Source organism: Octopus sinensis, linkage group LG16, assembly GCF_006345805.1.
Source record: "Octopus sinensis linkage group LG16, ASM634580v1, whole genome shotgun sequence".
Classification (NCBI taxonomy): Eukaryota; Metazoa; Mollusca; class Cephalopoda; order Octopoda; family Octopodidae; genus Octopus; species Octopus sinensis.
The window spans coordinates 2,305,361-2,329,379 of NC_043012.1; the positions used below are offsets into that span (position 1 = coordinate 2,305,361).

At 36.6% G+C, this 24,019-nt stretch overlaps 1 protein-coding gene across 4 annotated transcripts in view; it reads left to right on the forward strand.

The window, feature by feature from the left end:
* LOC115220360 (MOB kinase activator 3B) overlaps nt 1-24,019 on the forward strand; it is a 98,314-nt gene that overhangs the window by 37,391 nt on the left and 36,904 nt on the right. For 3 of the 4 annotated variants that reach the window (XR_005002403.1, XR_005002405.1, XM_029790469.2), the window contains exon 2: nt 6,011-6,049. The exons of the other annotated variant lie outside the window; for it this stretch is intronic. Coding sequence is in view for 1 of the 3 variants with exons in the window: in XM_029790469.2 (XP_029646329.1) it covers nt 6,011-6,049 (39 nt within the window). In the remaining 2 variants the exon portion in view is untranslated. The remainder of the gene's footprint in view (nt 1-6,010; nt 6,050-24,019) is intronic. 4 annotated transcript variants of the gene reach the window in all.

Consider the following 24,019-nt stretch of genomic DNA (forward strand, 5'->3'; position numbering starts at 1 on the left):
AGATGGTAGAGAAAAGGGCCAAGTTTCCTCCCTGCCTGCCATGCTGTTTGGTCTTGCTCTTTTCTGTTCTGAATTCAAATCCTCTCCAGGGTCAATAAAATAAGTGTAATAGCCGTATTTTGAGCTGGAATAAATCAACTACAGTAATGCCTCACTTTACAAGGACTCACTTTACAAGACCCCGGGTTTACTAATTTTATTTTATGATGAATATAAAAAGGTTAAACAGCCAATTTGTGTGTATGGTAACGTCGCAACGTGTGGCACCACTGTTTCTGGTGCATCTACACAGTAACAGACTAAAATGATGGCATAAAGTTTCATTGCTACTATGGGAAATAATTGCTCTGCTTTCAAGTTTTTACTTTACAAGCGATCTCCAGGATTGAATTAACCTGTATATTGAGGAATTGCTGTATACGTTTTCTTCCGCTGCTAATTGTGGTGACCTCATAACAGTGTCAGAAGCAATTATCACTCACTATTGTTGTTTTTGTATCTCTGAAGTAGGTATCCCTTGCTAACTTCCTGCTTGGTACAGTGACTAGCGATGTAACACTAGTTGGGGGAGTAGGTTCAAATGGAGGGTGGGAAGGATGAAAATAGCTTGAGGAGAACCCTAGGAATCCAGTGATGTGTAGTATTGGTGCAGGTAATGTGGGATTTAACTGTTTAGCATTCAAATTATTCTTTTAAATGTAAAGCTTTTCATTCACATTGTTTTGAATTAATCATGCATTATCTTGTGGCTTTGAGATCTCTGTGATGTGATTATATACTTTTAGAATGATACTGTAGGGTAGGTGTGAAAGGCTGGATCTGGTCAGTATCAACATAAAACCAATAGAATATTTGGGTCTGATATGGCTAGTTTAAACGCTAAAGGATTAAAACTACTAATACTCTTTCAAAGCTTTCAGCTGATGAGCTCTAACTATGTCGAGAGTGAGGCATTGCTGTCTTGACAAAACATGCGTTCTTTTGTATTGCGTTACTTCTTGGTGAAACTGGGTCTTTTTCCTGCTTCATTTTCAGCCTAATACAAATATCTCTTCTTAGCCAACTTGCCCCTTTTAATTTCTCTCGCTAGCACCAGATTGATCCTTTAGCATTTAAACTGGCCATATCTGGCCCAAATATTCTATTTGTTTTATGCTCAAACCAGCCAGATCTGGTCTCTCACACTTACCCTACAATGGCATTCTAAAAATAATTACATCATCAAAATCTCGAAGCTACAAGATAATATATGATTAATTCAAAGTGGAAGTAATCTGAATGTTAAATGGTTAAATTGAAGCTTAGTTCAGATGCTGGGCTTCCATATAAGATCCTACTAGCAGAAGTCTTACTCTGAAACTGGTCACCCGATTAAACCTCCAAGCATCTGAATAATTGGGGCATGCCCCAGCAACCACCATAGTGAGTATATTTGGGAATGTGACCTCATAGAAGATCAAGAGGCCACTTATGGAAACACTTCTCATAATGAAGGACTGCATATAATGTTTGGTGTAAACAGAGTTCTTGTATGGAATACAGTGCAGATGTTGGAAAGGTGAGTGGCTGCTGGAGTTTTAGATATATTATCCAATATTACATACCTATGCAAGAGCAGACATCTCGGTTGGATGAACTGTTTAATGCTCAGCTCACAGAATATCTGTTTAACAGATGAGATAAAAATATATCTTCCATCTTACAGATAATTCCTTGCCAAAATCATTCTTCAACATCGTAGAACGGATACAATAAGGATTTCTCATGGAAGCACAATTTCTTGGATTTATAGGAGAGGTAATGTGGGGTGAAGTGAAATTGGCAAGAAAATCAAGTTGATAAAAACTGCTGCAAGCTTTTCACATATCTAGTCTCTAATACTTGGCATATTGCAGGTTTCTTTAGCTGTTCAACAACTTTTATAATTATCATTATCATCACCATCATCACTATTGTGTAATCAGAATCATGTCTTGCTTGAATTTTTTGAAGATAATTACTGTTTATTATAGTAGGAGTAGAAAAGACAGTGAGAGGATACAGCCTGCTAAATGACTAATCTGAACAGTTTTTGTTAGGGTTTATCAATCAAATGGATGTCAAACATGTTATTTTTAATTTATCCTTATTGATTCTTGAATGACGAGCATTAAGCTGACCTTCATAGTTTTGTTCATTCAGAACTGTTAATCCTGCTAGACAGTTCATCAAGTTGTCATTAAGTCTTAACTAACAAGCTGTGTTTTGACAGGTTGTTGGCAACTGGATGTGACAACAGTGTGAAAACAAACCAAAAAACCTAGGCTATATAGATGTTAAGAATAACAAGTTTAGCATTTCATGATTCCAAGCTTTTTAATCAAGTCCAAATTAGTTTGTGGAATCAATACAATAAATACAGAATAAAATCTTGAGATTTGGACAATTGACTTGCTTAAAAAATGGATTCTTTTCACACTAAAATAAGTAGTTTTATAAATTGTGATTGTCACTATGGTGCTGTAATAAGTTGTATATATTTATTTTCATAATATATTTGGTGATTAGTAACATTAAGGATGATGCATGGCTTAGTGGCTGGGGTATTTGGTCATGATTGTAAAGTTGTGAGTTCAATTTCCAGTGGGGCGTTGTGTCCTTGAGCAAAACATTTTTCTTTCTCATTGCTCCAGTTCACTCAGCCTTGTCACACTCTGTGTCATACTGAATCTCCCTGAGAACTACGTTAAGGGCATGCATGTCTGTGGAGTGCTCAGCCACTTGCAGGTTAATTTCATGGGTAGGCTATTTGGTTGATTTATCGATTGGGATAACCAGTCATAACCAACAAGAGCCAGGCTTAATTACATTGTTAATTTCCAACAGACCAATCAGTAGGCTTGCTGCATTTACGACGACAAGACTGGCAAGGGATTGTCTGTGCAACTTGGTGTGGAAAATATCACACAGGGTATTTTTTATTCAAAGACACCAATATTTCAATATTTACAGCCTTTGCTGGTATAAATCAATAAAAGATACACACACACACTCTCACTCACACATATTGGTATAAGCATGGTTGTGTGGTTAAATTTGCTTCCCAATCAGATAGTTTTAGGTTCAATTGCACTGCATGGTACATTGAGCAAGTGTCTTGTACTATAGACCCAGGCCAACCAAGCCTTTGTGAGTAGATTTGACAGACAGAAACTGAAAGAAGCCTGTTGTATATGTGTGTGCACATGTTTGTTTCTTCTTTGACATTGCATGGTAGTGGTAAGCATGCATCACCATCATACAAGTGATATTTCAAATCTTCTGTGAAAACATGTCTGGCCTTTGTGAACTATTTATTACCTTCCTTGACAACTGGAAGGGCATCCAGCCTTAGAAAACCTGCCTCAATGACTTTTGCCTGACTCATGCAAGCATAGAAAAAAAGACATTAAAATGATTATGTGTGTATTGTTGACATAAGAATTTTATAAACTTTTAAGAGAATGTAAAATAATTCTTTTTGGAACAGTGGATCTCAAAGCACGCAAAGCTATAAATATTATTTATAGCTTTATGTGGTTTGAGATCCATTGTTCCCAAAAAAGAATTTCATATATGTACACACACACACACACACACACACACACACACACACGTATGTATGTTATGGAAGTTCCCTCATAGTTTCAGTCTACCAAATTCCACTCACAAGCCATTGATGAATCCAAGATTATTGTAGAAGGTACAATGGCTTCAATGCCATTCAGTTGGAATAAACTCAAAACCACATAGTCGTGAAACAAACCTTTCCAATTCCAACCATGCAATCATATTTAAGTAAACAAAACATGTTTCAGTTGTCAGTTTATTCTTTTTTTTTTAATGTTTATTAATTCCTTTAGGGCTGATTTCAACCTCTGTAACTTCCTACAAACTTTTCGTTAAATCTCGTTTCTGATCATCTCTACTTTACCTGACACACTGCACAAAAGTGACCAATGGTAAAGGAGCCTCTTCATGGTCAACTGTCATGTTGACCATGAATAGCAGCCAAACATTCCTTAATTCACACTGCACCATCTTAAAAAAAAATGAAGGATGACATCTAACACTACTATAGATAATATAGATACCCAATTCCTGGAGAACAAAATGAAAGGGTGTTCATGGTTGTAGTGCATTTGATAAGAGTTAACTTGAAACTTAAACATCAATAAAGGATCAGCACATAAGCCATTTAATAGAAGCACATGACTTAGTGGTTAGGGTGTTGAACTCAAGATTGTAGGATTGTGATTTTGGTTCCTGAACTGGGTGATACATTGTGTTCTTGAGCAAAACACTTCATTTCACATTGCTCCAGTCCACTCAGCTGGCAAAAATGAGTAATGGACTGGCATCCCATTCAAGGAGGAATATTTTTATGCTAGAGAAACCAGGAAACCAGCTCTATGCTTCTTATGGAGTCATGTGGACTAACCATATAAGTTTAATACTCGGGATTAATAATCCAGTTCTATCTGGTACCCTATTCCTCAAAAATACTATCCTACTTCACTAATTAATACATCTGCTAATTTAACAGCTTAATTATAGCTTCATTATTTGTTTAACCCATATTAACATGTATAAATGTTGTAATTCTGTAATCATTTATGTTCTCTGTTGCACGGAACATCTTCATTTTAATTTACATTGCTTTTTTTAATTTACTTCTTCATCTGTTTTTTTGTCATTATGCTTTTAGTTCTTATCAGTCATGTGATTTGTTTGTAACAGGTGAGGGTGGTGACTGCATCTTTTTTGGTTAACCCCTTCAAATAACAGTAACCCCTTTAACTAAAGGTAAACATTTAGTATTAGTAGTTTTGCACTCTTAAATTAAAATTCATTTTTGTGAGTGCCCCAAGGAATGATTATATCAACACTAAAAATTACACCAGTGGTTGTCATTCACCTAAAACAAGTTTCACAGCAGGTTTAAGTATGTTTGCAAACACATATCATATGCTGTGAGGTGTGATATATAATTAGCATAGCTGTTTTATATATTTTTAAAGTTGTGTAATCTCTTAGTTAAACTTTTCTTTCTCTCTTATGAGGGTCACGGCAAGTTAAGTGTATAGAGAGTCACAGCAGTTTTAGTGGATATGGCGTTATTGTGCCAGCTGGAGCATCACTGGTTCCTATCCTATTGCTGGCACATTGCCGTCTCTAGCAACAGTACTCATCTTTTATTTAGCTATAGTAAACATTGAGGCACTGGAAGAAGCACTAAGAATTCACTCTTTGACAGTTGCTGTTTAACCCAAGATCAACCCTGATTGAATAGATGTAATCCAAGGTATTTGATCCATGGTCTTCTCTTTACTTCGGGTTATGTAGGACAACATTATCTAATGTTTTTACATTTCCCAAGACTGAGAGTGTGGTTTGAGAGATAGAGAGATTTGACTGTTATTTTCAATAGGTCATGCACTTACACAGAAGTTCCCCTGGTGGTGCAACCAATGGTGTCCTAATAATCTGCTGGATTAAGGAGTACTTAGTTTTATTCCTGGTAGCACAGGTGAGATAGTTCTAATAAGTAAACTAGTTGTGTCAACTGTTGGTCCTCTCTAACATTGACTTTTGGGTTCAAAATAAAAGACTGGGAGAAATAATGTGACCTTTTTCTTTAACCAAGAACAGCATTCACTGCCAATAACAAGTTTCGAACTCCTGGGTTAAGGGTCAGTAATCGCTTAAAATTGTGTAAAAGCAATTATTTCTTGCAGTTTGGGTTTTTTTTCCTTCCTCTTTTCCTTTCTGTTTCATTTCATGCCTTCAATTAATTCTCTAATTGTCTGTTATGTATGTCTTTCTTTTCTTTTCTAACTAACTATGTTTTCTTTACCTATCTTCATTACAGAAATATGCCAGCTCTCCTAACTAATTATTTTCCTATACAGTACAAGTATACCCGACCAATTAGAAGAAATTATTCTAGCTTGATTACACCACATTTTTTATTTTAAATTTTCCCTTTCAGAGTTTATGGTCTAAGCTGGGATATGCAGCACAATGCCAGGTAGACTGCGCCATTTTGCTCCTTTTTCTTTGCCCCCTTCTTTCTCCCTGTCAGTATTTCTACTCACCAAATACTAATAGAATTCTGTATGGTTTCACACCGACTTCCATGCTCATGCATCATGTTAAAAGCTGTTAGTTTGTGTACCTACCACTATAACTACATAAAACCCATAAAGGGCCAGTTCACTATAGTTGTGGGCCCAAATAATTGTTGACATCATTTGCTAAATTCTGTCCTTGGAAAACCTAGCATGTTGGTTTATGTGCCCACAATCCACAGATTTTGATGTTATTTCTGACTGTTGTTCCTTCTCCCTCAGAGTGACACATATTTCAAAAAGTTACTTTTTTGGTTCATTGCTCATTTTTTTGTTTGTTTGTTTTGTATTCTTGAAACATATTTTCCCTAATTAAAATAAAATGAAACCTAATAAATGCCAATTATCAACTTGAATGTGTGTGTATGAATGTATGGTTGTGAGTTGTCATCTTTAATGACCATTGATGTGGAATTCTTGAGTCTAATGAGTGGAAGACATGGATTCGACTGAGATATCATTCATCGTTTGGTGATATTTTGATGTGAATTTCTTCTGATCTGTTTTCAGCTTGACTTCTGCTTAATTCTGAAAGTTAACTTTGAGAGATAGATAGACTTACTACGTACTGAACCCTCGTTATTTTTTTTTCCTCCCTCAAATAGAAAAGCCATTATGAAATCCTATTTCTGAAGACCATATCTTTGGTCCCAGATACTTTCTACAGTTGGGATATAAAGAGTAACAATTCTATAATTGTCCCATTTTCATCTAGTTACCTTTTACTCATTGATCTGTTTACCAGTAACATTGACTTCTTTGATGGTGTATTGATACCAGGTATAGACTGAGTATTACAGGTGTTAATTTACTATATCGTTATTCACACTTAAGAAACAATTGTCTAATTTATTTCTATGCCAGCCCTCCCATATTTGATTAAGGCTTTGCAATTGGAGGCAAATGATATTAAGCTTCAGGATGTTCGTATCTAGGTTGACAGTATTTTCACTTTCCTCAACTCCTCTGTCTCTTAAGGTTTGCAAATTTTAAAATGACCACAAGTTTCATGTTTTCTTAGAGAGAGAGATTTGAGAAGTAAAGACATAATAGAATGTTACTCTTCTTCTCTCTTGGAAACTGAGATGCCTCTGCTGCTACAAATGTCTTTGTGCTTCCATCAGTTATTTTTGGTGAAAACTAGAGCAGCATATTACAAGAAGTTCTTTGTGGAATGTATGAATTGATAATAGCTTTACAAATTGGTAAGTGCGAATTGACAGGTGAGGTGGATGGTGTTTTACTTTGTGAGTATGCAGCCCTATTATCTTTGGAGTTTTATTTCTGTTATATTTTATTTTAAAATTTTCTGAGAACTGCATGTAGAGTTTTTTTTTTAAATTTTAGTTACATCCATTTCTGGTTGATATCAGGAAATTGCATTGTCATCATCATCATCATCATACTTCCCTTTCTTTGTTCTTGTTTGGGTTGGACAAGTCTTCTCCAGCACTGCATCTTGTCACTTGTTGTGTCCTTTATAATCTCCTTTGTAAGGCCCAACCTTCTCAGGCCAGCTAACATCACTTCTGTCCTCACCCCTTGTTCTTCCTCTTCCAAAGTTCACTCATCTTGGATTGTTTGATTCTTATTTACTCAATTGTCATCCTCTATATGCATCTCATTTCCATATTAGTACAGTATCCTTTTCTTGCACACTGTGTATTCCTCTTATTTTCAGTTTTGGTTTCAGCTCATTTGGACTCTGTCATTCATAGACATAAATGTTACACATCCTCCAGAGTTTTCTCACCTCATTTTCTTCCAGTCTTTGCTCACCTCCACATGTTATATCCATGTTTCACTACCATACAACATTCTACTTCAGGCTATCACACAATCTGCCCTTCACTCAGTGGATCATACAATCTGCTCTTCACTCAGAGAGTGAATGAGTATCTTTTTCTGCTAGTAGAGGAGCACCCTAAAATTTGCTACTCCATTTTTAATATGGATGCTTTTGGAACACTTTTCTTCACTGCAAATTAAGTCACCTGGTTAACAAAACTATTACCTTGTTCTAGGGAGCCCTATTTTATAAATGCTCTTACTGCTAACTACTCCTGTGTATTTGCTACATATGAAGTCCTTATTCTTATTGAAACTGCCTGTGATCTCAATGCACCTCTAATGCAACCCTAGTTAAAACTGGGTATGCCATCCTATTTATTTTCTGCTTATTAAGCATGGCTATTTCCTGCACAGCAGTAGAGACCCGTCTTCCATTTTACTAACTAAAATGTTTGTCTTTGTTAGGTTTACTTTAAGATGATAGGCTTTGCTTCCACATTTGGAATTTCTTGTTAACTCATCAACAAATTCAGCTTTGAAAACTAGGGCATCAGCATACAGGAGATTCCACCATAATTCTGCTGTTATGGCTTGTGGGACTATAATTTAAGGGGAGTGGGGTGAGAACTGAGCTTTGATGGACTCCTACCTGCATGCTAAATTCCTTGCTGAACTTATTGCTAATTTCTACCTTACTGACAGCATTTCTCACAAGCCATTTGTCTATACCTAGTTTGCTGAGCAGCCAGCAGACAGCCAATTATGATAAACAAGATTTATTTATCACAGTCTACTTTAAGCCCCACCTCCCCCTAACAAACTGTGTGCACCCTTAGTAGCTGCACAGATGTCTCTTGAAGTGCAACCAGTCTAAGAATTCAGACGTTCTAAATAAACTCTTCAACCTATAAGTACCTCTCTTCAGTCACTATCTGTGAGCGCCCTTTTACAGCATTTTGGATGTAGTCCCATGGCAGTAGTGAATGCAACCTGGCTAGGATATTAGACTCTCCAGCAATTATCTAGGAGAGCAGCAACTCTGAATATAATATATATATAGTTTCAACTAAACTATCAGATGTTATACATTGCTGATCACAATGCTTGCTGGGTGAGAAGGCCAACATTCCTCCTGATCGGAAGGTTATTCTGTCTCGGGTCACCTATTTACAGCTGAGTGAACTGGAGCAATGTGAAATGAAGTGTTTTGCTCAAGAACACAATGTGCTGCCTGGTCTGGGAATGGAACCCACAATCTAGTGATCATGAGTGCAACACTCTAACCTCTAGGCCATCTGCCTTCATATGTGTGTATGTGTGTGTGTGTATGACTGTAATAAGATATTAACATGTGAGCCCTGGGTTATAGACCAGCATTTTAGAGTATCATTTGGCATTGTCATTTAATGTCAAAAGGTGCAGGTATGGCTGTGTGGTAACAAGTTTGCTTCCCAAGCACATGGTTCTGTGTTCAGTCCTGTTGTATAGTAGTACCTTTGGCAAGTGTTTTCTACTACAACTTCAGGCCAACCAAATCCTTGTGAGTGGATTTGGTTGACAGAAACTGAGTGAAGCCTGTTGTATATATACATGTGTGTGTCTGCGTTTGTCCCCCACCACTGCTTGACAACCGATGTTGGTGTGTTTATGTATCTGTAACTTAGTGGTTTAGCAAAAGAGGCTGATAGCATATATGCCAGGCTTAAAAGGAAAAGAAAAATGTATTGCGGTTGATTCACTTGACTGAAATTCCTCAAGGTGATGCTCCAGTATGGCTGCAGTCTAATGACTGAAATAGGTAATATCGTAAAAAAAAAAGCAAATAACCACTGATGCAAACATTGCAGCTGAGAGAACCAAGCTGATCTCTGTGAGTTTGTCTACATAGACATTGAATTGTTTATGGTGATTTTTTTTTTTTTTCTATATCTTTTTTTGATATTTTCAATGCTAAACTCATTCAAAAGATCTTTCAGTTTTGGATAAATACATTGAGAAACTTGAACTAGATTTGGAAGCAGATTTCTATTTTTATTCTCCTGTAATCATTGAAATGGATGTGACAGTTATTCTCCGACTTTGACTGAACACTACAAGTAGAGCAGCGTAATTTAGCTGATACAATAGATGCAAAATCCTAGTAAAAGATATGGTATTAGGTTGCTGTAAAATGATAAAAGTAGCTTAGTATTTCAGGTAAAATTCTTTCATCAGAAAGAAATGAAATTAAAACTGTACCTGAAATCTAAGATATTTCTTCTTACAGATACTTAATATGCTTCTATTTTATCTTCTATTCTGTTGTCTCTTCCTAATTCAGATCATCACTAGGCTCCTTAAGCTCTGCTGATTATAGTGTCTTAATCCAGAGATTAATGCTCTGTCCATATTGCTATTTAATTATAATCCATAGGCATGGCTGTGTGGTAAGAAGTTTGCTTCTTGACCACATGGTTTTTTTAGTTCAGTCCCACTGTGTGACACCTTGGGGGAAGCATCTTCTACTATAGCTTGGTCCAATGAAATCCTTGAGTGGATTTCATTGATGGAAACTGAATGATGTCTGCCGTGTGTGTTTGTGTCTTCTTGCCTTGACATAGCAGGGTAGCTGTAAAGGAGTGTCACTGCCATACATGCCGTGATATTCGTTTCCAATATTCTTTTTTGGACATGGAGAAATATTATTTTGCTTGGAAACGGGTGCAGTTAGCAACAAGAAAGGCATCCAAGATTCTGTCTGACCCATGCAGTCATGGCAAAGTGGATGTTATTAGGATGGTGATGATGAGCCATGCTCTATTCACTCTGCATTATAAGTGATAAAACATCCTAAATCACCATTCATATCATCATCATCATCATTTGATGTCCCTTTTTCCATGCTGGTAAGTGTCTTCTACTATAGCCTGGTCCAACGAAAGCCTTCTGAGTGGATTTCATACATGGTTACTAGCAGATGGAGAAATATCAAACCTTTATCCTGTACTGTCTATTATTAACAATTCTTCTTTCATCTATCATTTGTTTCATTGAAGAGATTAGTTGTACAAATCAAACACCAGTACTTTGTTTATATATATATTTTAAAGTCTGGTACATATTCTATTGTCTCTTTTGCCAAACTGCTATGTTACAGGGATGTAAACAAACCAAGACTAGTTGTCAAGCAGTGGTGAGGGACAAACAAAAAAAGGCACTCAATATATGATGGGTGTCTTTCAGTTTCTATCTACCAAATTCACTCACAAGGCTTTAATCAGGTGGGGGGGGCTATAGTAGAAGACACTTGCCCAAGGTGCCATTGTTCAGTGGGACTGAACCTGGAACCATGTGATTGGGAAGCCAACTTCTTACTTACTTCTGGATGTTTCAAATACTACATATGCTCTTTGGACAACCAAATTAAAAGCATGAATGAGTGTTAACACTTTCTTTATGTTTATTATTGCATTCAAGCAACCGCAACAGCTGACAGTTGTTGCATAATTATCGGCAATTAATTTATGCAAAAAATTAAGTTCAATTTATGAATATCATGGGTATGTGGTTAAGAAGCTCACTTCAGAACTACATACTTTTAGGTTCAGTCCCACTGTATAGTGCTTTGGGTGAATATCTTCTACTAAAGCTCTGGGCCAACCAAAGCCTTGTGGGTGGATTCTGTAAACAGAAATTGAAAGAAGCTCATTGTATGTTTGTCTCCTTGTCTTGGCATTGTGTGCTAATTGCAAACCACTGACATGGTCATCCAAGTGGTAATGTTCATTTGCAGTCTTCAGTGAATGCATGTCCAGTCACTGTGCTCTTCATGTTCAAAGGAGTAGGGGAAATATTAACCTTGCTAGGAAACTGGTGAAGGTTGGCAACAGGAAGAGCATCTGGTTGTGGAACATCTGCCTCATTGAATTTCATTTGGCCTGTGCAAACATGGAAAAGTAGACCTTAAAACAATGATGGTGTTAGTGGTGATAGTGATGAAGATGATGATGATGATGGTTTAGAGGTTTGAAAGCACTGAATTCTTTGTTGCAAATTGTGTACCTGGAATTCTAAACTCAATCTTTGTCCATGGTATTTTTATTTCTTATTTTTGTTTATTGGATGTCATCTTTTCACTTTTGGATAATTAAGACTTCAGCTTTCCTTCATCAATGATTTTGACTTGTACAAAACATAACTTAGGGCAGGTGACATTGGCGATGTGGGTTAATTAACATTCAAATCTGGGCTGTAATTGGTATGAACCAGAGAAAAGCATAACAAGGTCACTGCTAAATCATGATTGTTCTTTCACTACCATTAAGGTCACATTATCATGTTTCTCCCCCTCTCCCACCCGCCTCCTGCTCCATCCGATTAATGACTTTGCCACAGGTAAAGGTGATTTAACTCAGTACAAGGTAGTGAAATGTCAACCACCAATGTTTTTGCAATAGTATCTGAGATGTGTGGATGATGTGAAATAGGTGCAAAATTTTTTTTTTTGTTTCAGATGTTTTGTTTTAAAAAAAAAAAGGTTTTCTTTTGTTATTTTCACTTTGTTTATATTTATTTTGCTTGTTTTATTTTGTGTTGTGTTTTTTTATTTAAAATTTTACTGTTTGTTTACTTTGATTATACACAAAGCACTTTTTATGCTCTGAAACACTCTCTCTTACACAGACTGCCTGTCTGTCTTCTTTTGTGTTTGTATATGCAACACACACACACACATTCTCTCTCCTTTTGTGTCTGTATATACAACACACACACACTGTGTCTCTCTCTCTTTCTCTCTCTCTCTCTCTCTCTCTCTTGATTGTATTATTGTCTGTCAATACAACTCTCTTTCCCTCTATCCATTCGTCCCTTTCGCTGCCTCTATCTCCCCCTCTCTCATTCTCTCTATTGATTCTATTTTCTTGATGCAGCTCTCGCTTCCCCTCTCTCGCCCACGTGTGCTTGTTTCTGTCTTCAATATCTTTCTTGATCCCCCTTTTGGGTAGATAATACCATATTTAATCCATTAGAGGTGTTGAAACACTACTGAAGGTTTCAAACTTAACATAGTGAGTCTCTGGGACAGTTCTCTGGAGTATGCTTGCTCCACTAAAAGCTGTCAAGTCACTAATTATGTAGCTCCACCCACCAATCTTGCAGCCTCTATGCTGTTGTTTACATTGCTGGAAATAGCAGTTGAATCTACTGTATTTTTTACAACCCAAAAATAAAAACGAAAGAAAAAACAGTAAAGAAAGGGCATATTGACTATTGTAGTCCTAAATACTTCTAACAAAAATGGGATGGTCACAGCTGGAATGCCTTTGATCATAGGACTACACAATCTAGGATGTCCTTGAGCTAAAAACAGCAACAGTGTACTATCACTTCTTTTCCACCCTCATGATTCATTAGATATAATTAAATCACTGAGATTTCACTGACATTGTCAAGGACACACCACATTGAGGATAATGAGCTAAAAACCACTAAACCATGAACTGATTAACTTGTTTACACTATTAACTGCAACAGTCTGTAATATTTAACTTAGTATAATTTGAATATTTAATGCTTTAACATTCAGGTTACTCTGTCAAATGTAATGCTTATTTACTCATATTGCTTTGAAATAATTGTGCTTTATCTCATAGCTTTTGATGATGTGATTGTGTATTTGTTTTAGAATGGCATTGCAGGATAGGTATGAGATACCCAATCTGGCCAATTTCAACATAAAGCAGGTAGACTATTTGAACCAGATATGGCTGGTTTAAATGCTAATGGGTTGATATTGCTGAGGCATGAAGCTATCTCATGCTGTGAATGCTTGTTGCTTAGAGGACAAGTGCTTTTTGTTTGAATTTAGGTTGCATGGAAATTATTTTTTTTTTTAGCTTTTTCTTGGTCTCAACAAATTTTTTGTAAAATACTTGTGTCTTTTAATGACAAATCTGATGTGTGCTTACACACACAGTCACAGTCACACTGAGTATTCTTGTGTACATTCAGGGCAATGATTTTGTCTCTTTATTCCATGGTTATAGTCACGCATTGGAATTTCCCTTATTATGGCAACTTTTTCAGTTTTTGCATTTTAAATTACTGCATGAAAATTGTTTGCATTAGAATTTTAGTGTATCTTGAGCCTGCAGGTTCATGAGGCCAGAACTTGTTTTGGTTTCTGTTCTCTTTAAACAACTGAGAGTACAAAACTCCTCTCTCTTCTGAATGAGATCCCTATATATCATAATTGGGTTAACTCCCAAGTTGCTGCTGGTTACTCATTTTCAGTTGAGTGAACTGGAACGATGTGAAATGAAATGGCTTGCTCTAGGGCTTAATTGAACCTGCAACTTAATGATCATATGCTCAAAACCAAACCCATCTTCATGTTGTGTCTGTATAAAATAACAAATTGAAGCTCTTTTAGTACCTTCTCAATTACTTGATAATTATCTTAGACGTTACTTGTGATTCATCTAAAATTACTGTAGCAATTAGCTGAGCCTAAAATATTCTTCCAGTTGTGGATCTAGGCTGCACTTTGTTAAAATTGATTTCAGAAACTTAGTTGAGAGATTTTGTATTTATTTCATATATTTTCCATAGATCTACCTCTGGAAATTGGCATAATTAAAGTAAGCCTTTAACCCTCTAATGCTTATGACCAACAACTTTTGTTTCTTCAAAATACCATGGGGAGAAAATTACAAACTAGAAAGCTTGGCTGTACTTTAAGGATTCTTTATGTTTGAACAAAATTACTTCATGTAAACAGTTATAATATCCAGCCATTATTACAGAAATGCTAACATTTTTAATTTATGCAAGAAATTTTAGTGAAGTCCAGTTTGTAAACATCTACCTAGAGGCTTGAAAAGTTTTCAAGTTAATAAGAATAATGAAGTGCAAGAGGACTAAATGACTTAAGAATATTTAATTTTTACCTATTGAGTTCTGATTTCAAATCCAATTGGAGCCCGTGTCATTTATTCTAAGCTCTGAAGTTGATAAAATAAAAATAAATTACCAGTTGTGTATGGAATCAATAAAATCAACAGTGCCCATACCCTACAAAAATTGGATTCTTGCTTCTTTAAAATTTAGTGTTTCAAACTTATAGTCATTAGTGATAGTTGTGTTGAAGATGTTTTGAGGTAAACACAAGGTGTTATGATTTCAGGGTAAAAAAAAAAAAAAAAAGTACCAGTCAAATACTGGGGTCAGTGTAGTCAGTTTACTCACTCTCTTCAAAATTGCAGATCTTGTGCCTAAAGCAGAAGCATTATTATTATTATTATTATTATTATTATTATTATTACTGAGTGATTGAACAACACATGCCATCAAAGTGTCACTGGGTTACAGATATACAAAGCTCAATATACCCATCATGGCTTCCCATCTGATAATGGTAAACCAGGCTCATGTATCACAGTCATATGTGTGCAACATGGTGACCTCATATCAAGAAAAACAGTGCATGACCTTGCAGGTTGGTCCTAGTTAGAATTTTTGTCAGGTTGAGTGGCCCATCCTGTTCAAAGGTCCCTAAATAAGGGTTGTTTAAGGATGATAAACATAACATCCATGTTTCCAGAGGTGAATTATTCAAACTCCAAAGAATTCTTCTCAACACATGGCTATGATGCTCCCCAACTACTGCTGATCAGAGGTGCACATATCGTCAGCCACTAAGGGACATGCTCAGCTGGTTACGGTCAAGCAATTGAAAAGCAAATCTGGTATTGAGCAGAATATTTGCTGTAGTCCCATCCTTTATGCTGTAGAAGGATTCCAACCACCCCCCAAGTGACTGACTCATTGTTATAAAACAAAGAGCTGTGTGCGATTGGCAGTTCCTGTTGGAGCAGTTTACTGTGATATAGAATAGTGAGTCTTGTGCAGTAGCAATGCATCATGTATATACCTTCTTCCCCACTGCTTTGTTATATTATATATCCAATACAAAAATATAAAACTTAACACCAACGCAAAACATATACATATTAACACTTCCAATTAGTTAAAATCAGAAACCATGAAAGCCACTACCTGGCACTGCATCATGGCAATTATTTTTTTTTTTTTTTTTTTTCCCCACGTGGAAAAGAATGTGAAGGTGGAATGGTAGATGCTTTCCTCCAGTAAACTTGTTTAAAGGAGGGTAATGTTAATAAAAGTTGGAGTTTGGTAGTTGGAAGTGAGAGTGACTGTAGATTTGTATGGTTTCTTCATTGGCTCTTGTCCGAGATTTTCCTGTACCAGAAGACCAGCATCACCATTCATACATTTTTTTTCCAATTTATTTACCCACCCCCACCCCACCGTTTGATTTCTGCATAAATCATCCAAGGCCCCTTTGGCAAATATAAAGGAATTATTATTATTGGCTGATCTATTAGTCAGTTAAATAGGTTTGGATAATGTTAATTGGGGGTGTTTGCAGTTCAGTATTGCTTATTTCTGAAAATAGTTAATTATTTCCGGTATTGCTCATTGGTTGTTTAGTTAGGATGAAAGACAGTCAGACATACAGACAGAAAGAAAGAAAGAACACAAGCAACGAAACAAATCAATATACTTCATTAATATCGTGATGGATAAATGAAGAAAACTTAGTGACTCATGGATGCTGTATTGATTTCTATGTGTATAATTTTTGGACTGATTGACATTTCACTGGCATACATAGGGATCTCATCGTAGTTTTTGCATGCAACTCTTCAACAGCATCAGTGCCAAATTTATCATTTCCACCTACTGTTCAGTTGAGAGAAGACGAAAACAATTTTTTTGCTTTTAATCTTCCTCCCCTTCTGCTGAGTGTAAATTGCTCCTGGTTACAGGCTTGTCCCTGTTCAAGTTGTAAAAGTCTAAAACGTGAAGCAGTTTATTTGTGTTTGCTTTTTAAATTAATATATTTTTGTTGTTTTCGATTCTCGGTGTTTGCCTGGAGGCATTAAGTATTTTTTCAAACTTGTAAACAAACAAGAATAACCTTTTCTCGAATTATACAATCGTATTCTCTAGAGAGCTTCTCTGCTGGGTGTTTCTTTTTAGAAAGCTGCTAAGAAATTATACAAGGCTGTTATAGAACACACTCTGGAATGTTTCCAAGTGTCTTACTACTTATAATGTGTATCTGAATCTCAAATGTTTTCCTACAATTTAATGTCAGTGTAATGAAATCTCTCTGGATGGCAATGACACATTTTTATTTGGGGTCCTGTTGGGAGATGTGTAAAACATATTTGGTGCTTAAAGTGGTGTAGTAGTAGTAGTAGTAGTTTAGCTGATGTGACAGTTTTCATTCAGTGATTTTAAGAGATGTTTTAGCTCAAAGTCACTTGTCCTGATATATATTATGATATGTTGCTCTGCACTTTCTGAATTTTTAAAAAATATTCAGAAGTTTTTTCCCAACTGTTATTTACATCCACAGGGAGAAGTGGTCTCCGTTTTTCCATACATGATCAGCTATACCCAATTTTTCAATATCCCCTCGTGTCCCTGTGGGATGAAGTTAAAATAATAGAGAACACCACTGGAAAACATGAAAATTAAAAGAGGACGCACATATGCTAGGACACAATAACCGCCTAATCCGACCTAGGGCAGATAAGAATGTAATATGGGAACCAGTATTAAGAAAAGATATAATATTAGGTTTATAAGCCCAAAAATTCACTCTATAATTACCTACAGGCATATAGCATAGGATAAGAGCTTCAGATTCTGGGTTCAATCCCAGGCAGGGACTTGGGAAATAATATCAACAGAAAAAATAAAACTAGCAAAAAAGAATACCTTAGGAATGAGAACAGAGTACCCCATTAGTCAAATAAAAGGTTGGGTTCGAAATTCCACCAGAACACCTGATGAAGGCTGGATAATGCATCAGCCGAAATGTAACAACAAACAAGGTGAGGACACCTATATGTACATAATTCCTCATCTCAAGAATATAGAATAGTGTCAAGAGTACTTTTAAAGTTTACTGTACTTTGTATATATAAAAGGTGATTAGAATTTCAATCACCTTATTTTAAATTGTATGGTTAATAAATACCATACTAAATTCTGGTGCCTCAACTTAAGTACCATATTAATCTGAATCTCTCTCTCTCTCTCTCTACATATATATATATATATATATATATATATATATATATATATATATATATATATATATATATATATGCGCACACACACACACACACACACACACACACACACACACACTTTGGCATTACAGGACCAATAACTTGGTGTAGAACTCAATATACATATGCTTCAGAATAGAGCATTTGTCAGATACAGGGCTGTAATAATAAAAAATGAGATGACAAAGGAATAAACAATTAAATGTGATTCTTTTCTCAAATGAGTTGCATTTCATATTCGAGGCTCTGATGAAGCTATAAGGTGTTACTATGAGTCCACTGCATCTTTTTGCAGAAACAGCTGTAAGCTAATGAAGTTCATAATCATTTATTCCTTTGTCATCTCATTTTCATGTGTGTGTGTGTGTGTTTATGTTTGTGCCCTATCACTGCCTGACAACTGGTGTTGGTGTGTTTACATCCCTGTAACTTTGGCTTAAAAATCAAACAAACAAGTACTGGCTAAAAATTCTTCAAAGCAGTGCCCCAGCATGACCACAGTCTGACAACTGAAACCAGTGAAAGATAAAAAGTAAATGAAACATCACTGCATCTGTTGTGTTTTTCTTAGATAAACAACCTGACTTGACTGTGAGATATATGATCCTTTTTCTTTCTTTCTTTAAAAGAGGCAAATTTATATTTAATCTTGGATGATAAAGGATCCTATGAAACAACCAATAATGATAAAGGGTGTCACATTTTAACCTAAAAGGCTTTTGTGTCATTATTGATTGCTATGTACTTTTTTTAGTGGTTCTTTCTTTCTCCTCATCACCCCTTCGTTCTCCCCTCTTCCCCCTTAAGGCATTCCATGAAGAAAACAATTCCTTTTGCAAAAGCAATGATGTCAGTTGATTCTGGCTGAGATTTAAATCTTTCATGCGAATGACAAAGAAACCATTATTATTAGGCTTACAAGGAGAAGGGGGGGGGGAAAACCAAAAAAAACATCCATTTTAAATATTTTACTGCTATTATTATTTGTGTGTTTGATTCAGATTTCATTTTTAGTTTTTACAGAGAAATGTATATTTTCTCTGACAAGTATCATGCACTGCTCTGAAATTATTTGACATGTTTAAAAAAAAAACACAGAGGAAGGGCTGTGTGGTAAGTAGCTTGCTTACCAACTACATGGTTCCTGGTTCAGTTCCACTGCATGGCACCTTGGGCAAGTGTCTTCTACTATAGTCTTGGGCTGACCAAATCCTTGTGAGTAGATTTGGTAGACAGAAACTGAAAGAAGCCCAATGCATATATATACATATATATATATATATATATATGCTTTATTTAAAAGCAGCAGAAATATAACAAAAGCTGTTACTGAGTTTCGTGTTCTTGTTAATTGGGAACGTGAAACTCTGAGTAACAGCTTTTATTATTTTTCTGGTGCTTTTAAATAAAGCATATTACTCTACCTATCGTATTTGAGTACTCTTTTTACCACCTTGTTTCACATTTATGTGCTTACTCCGGTATATATATATATATATATATATATATATATATATATATAAAATACAAACTGGGACAAGAACGCAAAACATTTAGAAGACGCTACAAAAAACACGGACGGGACATTCAAAGCCTTCAATCTTCAGTCAAGAACCAGATCATCCTCGCAATTTCGGCTGATGATATATATCATCATCATCATCATCATCATCATTTAGCGTCCGTTTTCCATGCTAGCATGGGTTGGACGGTTCAACTGGGGTCTGGGGAGCCCGAAGGCTGCACCAGGCCAGTCAGATCTGGCAGTGTTTCTACAGCTGGATGCCCTTCCTAACGCCAACCACTCCGAGAGTGTAGTGGGTGATTTTATGTGCCACCGACACAGGTGCCAGACGAGGCTGGCGAACGGCCACGCTCGGATGGTGTTTTTATGTGCCACCGACACAGGTGCCAGACGAGGCTGGCAGACGGCCACGCTCGGATGGTGTTTTTTATGTGCCACCGACACAGGTGCCAGATGAGGCTGGCAGGTGCCAGACGAGGCTGGCAGACGGCCACGCTCGGATGGTGTTTTTATGTGCCACCGACACAGGTGCCAGATGAGGCTGGCGGACGGCCACGATCGGATGGTGTTTGTTACGTCCCCAAAGCACGGAGGCCAGTCTATGCGGTACTGGCTACGGCCACGTTCGGATGATTTTCTTGTGTGCCACCGGCACTGGTACCACAAAGATACAAATTCCATTTATGCTCATCTATTTTGATTATATATATATATATATATATATATATGGACATATATGTGTTTATGTGTCTGTGTTTGTCCCCCTACCATCATTTGACAACCGATGCTAGTGTGTTTACATTCCCCATAACTTAGTGGTTTGGCAAAAGAGACCAATAGAATAAGTACTTAGCTTACAAAAAATAAGTCCTGGGATTGATTTGTTCAACTAAAGGCAGTGCTCCAGCATGGCCACATTCACATCACTGAAACAAATAAAAGAATAAAAGAGTAATGTTACTGTTTAGCCACAGGATAACTCTTGTCAAGTAAATAGCGACATAGGATCAAAAGTGTGTCAGTCATGACTATCATGTTCTTTTCTTAGTGTATAATATATATGAACTGCATTATCCAATGTGCCTCTTTATGGCAGTTAGATGGGTTTTGAGAGAGTTTTAACTGTTGTTTTTAGCAAGTTGAGTGTTCATTTAAGGGACTTCCTTGTAAAACGTGCAGATTTGTTGACAGTAGATGCTTATCACTTGTAATTCATTCATGTCGCAGTAAAAATAAAAAGTAAGAAATTCAATCTGATTTTTACATTATGGAGTGTAAATGTTTCCTCCCATAAAGGCTTCAGTGAGTGGATTAGCAGATGTTTTATGTAGGAATGTTGCACAAGGAAATCAAGACAATCTCTGATGATGGACCACCACTACCACCACTACTACTAATAATAATAATCCTTTCTACTGTAGGCCTAAGGCCTGACATTTTAGGGGAGAGGTCTAGTCTACTACATCATCCCCAGTGCTCAGCTGGGACTTATTTTATTGACCCTGAAAGGATAAAAGGCAAATTCAACTTTGGTGGCATTTAGACTCGGAATTTAAAGCTGGAAGAATTGCCACTAAGCACTTTTTCCAGTGCGCTAATGGTTCTGCTGTTCACTATCTTACTACCACCACCACCACCACTACTACTACTACAATAATTCTTTCTCCTACAGACAAAAGGCATGACATTTTTAAAGGGCAGGGTTAGTCAATTTCACCAACCTCCGTGCTCAACTGGTACTTATTTTATTGACACAAGAAGGATGAAGGCCAAAGTTGACCTTGGCGGTGTTTGAACTCAGAAAGTGGAGCTGGAAAAATGCTGCGAAGCTTGTTAAGGATTCTGTCAGGTCACTGCCTTAATAATAATAATAATAATAATGATAATAATAATAATCCTTTCTATAATAAGTGGTTCCTAATCTTTTCACTACTAAGGACCCTTTTTCCCTTTTATTTAAATGAGTTTCTTAATATGCTTACCCTTACACACACACACACACATACATATATATGTGTGTGTGTGTGTAATTTTAAATTTAGTTCACGGACCCCCAGTACTATCTTTGCAGACCACAGGTTGGGAACCACTGTACTATGGGTACAAGGCCAGTATTTCACTGGTACATAATTTACTGCCCCCTGAGTTAGGTTTAGTGTGTGGTAGTGAGTCGATGTAATGTGCGAGTGTTGAACACTATACAACACTTCCAGAACTCGGTTTTACTGAGGTGCACAGGCCCTCTTGAAAATTTCATATTGCTATACATCCCAGTCCTTTGTCATCTCTGTGAGGCTCAACATCTTGAGATCAAACCTCACCGAGGTGTTAATTATAATAATTGTTTCTAATTTAGACGAAAGGTCAGCAATTTTGAGGAGTGGGTGTTAGTACCTTCAATCTCATTTCTTGATTGGTACTTTATTTTATTGACCTCAAAAAGAGTGTAAGGCAAAGTTGTTCTTAGCAGGATTTGAACTCACAATGTAAAGAATCATAACAAGTGGCAAGGTATTTTTTTCTAACACGCTAGCAATTTTGCCAGCTTGCTGCCTTTGTAGTAGTAGTGGTGGCAGTGGCGGTTACTGCTGCAGCAGCAGTAATTTGGTCCTAACATTTGGAATAGTTGATTAACCCTTTAGTGTTCAGATTACTCTGTTAAATATAATACTTTTTCACTCAAATTGTTTTGAATTAATCATGCATTATCTTGTAGCTTTGAGGTTTCAGTGATGTGATTGTTTATTTTTAGCATGACATTGTAGGTTAGGTGTGAGAGGCTAGATATCGACAGTTTGAATATAAAGCTTTTAGAATATTTGGGCCGGATAAGGCCGGTTTAAACACTAAAGGGTTAAATCAATCCCAATACTTGACCGGAACTTTAATTTTATTGACTTTGGAGGAATGAAGGGTGAAGTTGGCATAGGCGGGATTTGATCTCAAAACATTAAAGAGCCAGAACAATTACTGCAATGTATTTTGTCTGATGCTCTTATGAGTCTACCAATCCACTACCCTTAATAATAATAATAATAATAATAATAATAATAATAATAATAATAATAATCCTTTCTCATTTTGGCACAGAGCCAATAATTTTGAGGGATGGGAAAATTGATTACATTGAACTGCAGTGCTCAACTGGTATTTATTTTATCGACACCGAAAGGATGAAAGGTAAAGTTGACCTCAGTGCCATTTGAACTCAGAAGAAATGCCACTGGGCATTTTACTTGGGTCTCTGGGAGAGGTTGCTAGTCTGTTGAGAGTAACTTTCCCAGAAAAATGTGGGGAAACTGAGAGGAAGTAGCAGTTAGGGTTTTATCATGAGATAACTTTACTGGAATATGAACTACTCTTCCATGAAATACTTGGATGTGATCTGGTATATATATATAACAGGTTTACCAACCACATATTAACACCAACAGCAAACACCTCCACACATAGTAACAGGGTTACTGTGGGCCCTGCAGGCCCACCTGACCTGCTGGAAGCGGAAGCCAATCCTTTTTGGAATCACAGTCTCTTAAAAAATAACATACTTGATACACTTGCTCCTGAAAGAAAAACAGGATTGTCATGGCTGGAATGGCTATGGTCATAGGTCACAATAACACCACCACCATCCATACTTTCATTCTTTTGATGTATTTCTAACCACTTCTCTTTCCATCCTTCATTCCTTTCCTTATTTTCTCTTTCTGTCTCTCCTTCACATCTCTTCCTCTTTTTCTTTTTTCTCAGTATCTTTCCCTCACATTTGTCTGACTCTCTCTCCCTCCTCCTCCCCCTCCTTGTCCTCTTTTACCTCTCTCCAATTATCATACTTCCTGTACAATTTCTGTTTTGTTTATATTCTCTCTCTCCCTCTCTCCCATACTCTCTCTGTTTGTTTATAAGTCATCACTGTCATATTTATCAAGTACTGAGTGCTTTGCTTTGCTGTTGTTGTCGTCGTTTGCGGTTGTTGTTGTTATTATTGGTGACTAACTGATCCTGTAGTAGCAGATATTTAGGTTACAGAACAGCCAGGATTTACGTGCAAGTTAGGAGGTTAGAAGGATTGGGAATCAGAAATTGACAGATTTCACTGATAACAAGGGTAACATTAGCTGTCAGGAATAAACCATTTTTGCAGACCCAAAGAAGAATTCACAGTCAAACAGTGATGATGTGATATATTTGTTACATGTGTATATATATATATATATATATATATCTGTAAATGTAATATGTGACAATTATTCGGTAGCCATGATAAAACTCTGAGTATTGGATGTTGGGGTGGAAATCCACACTGCCATCTCTTCAGTTATTCGGCCTTCAGAAAAAAGGTATTTTTCCGATGGCTGGATAACTGAAGAGATGGCAGCATGGATTTCCACCCCAACATCCAATAC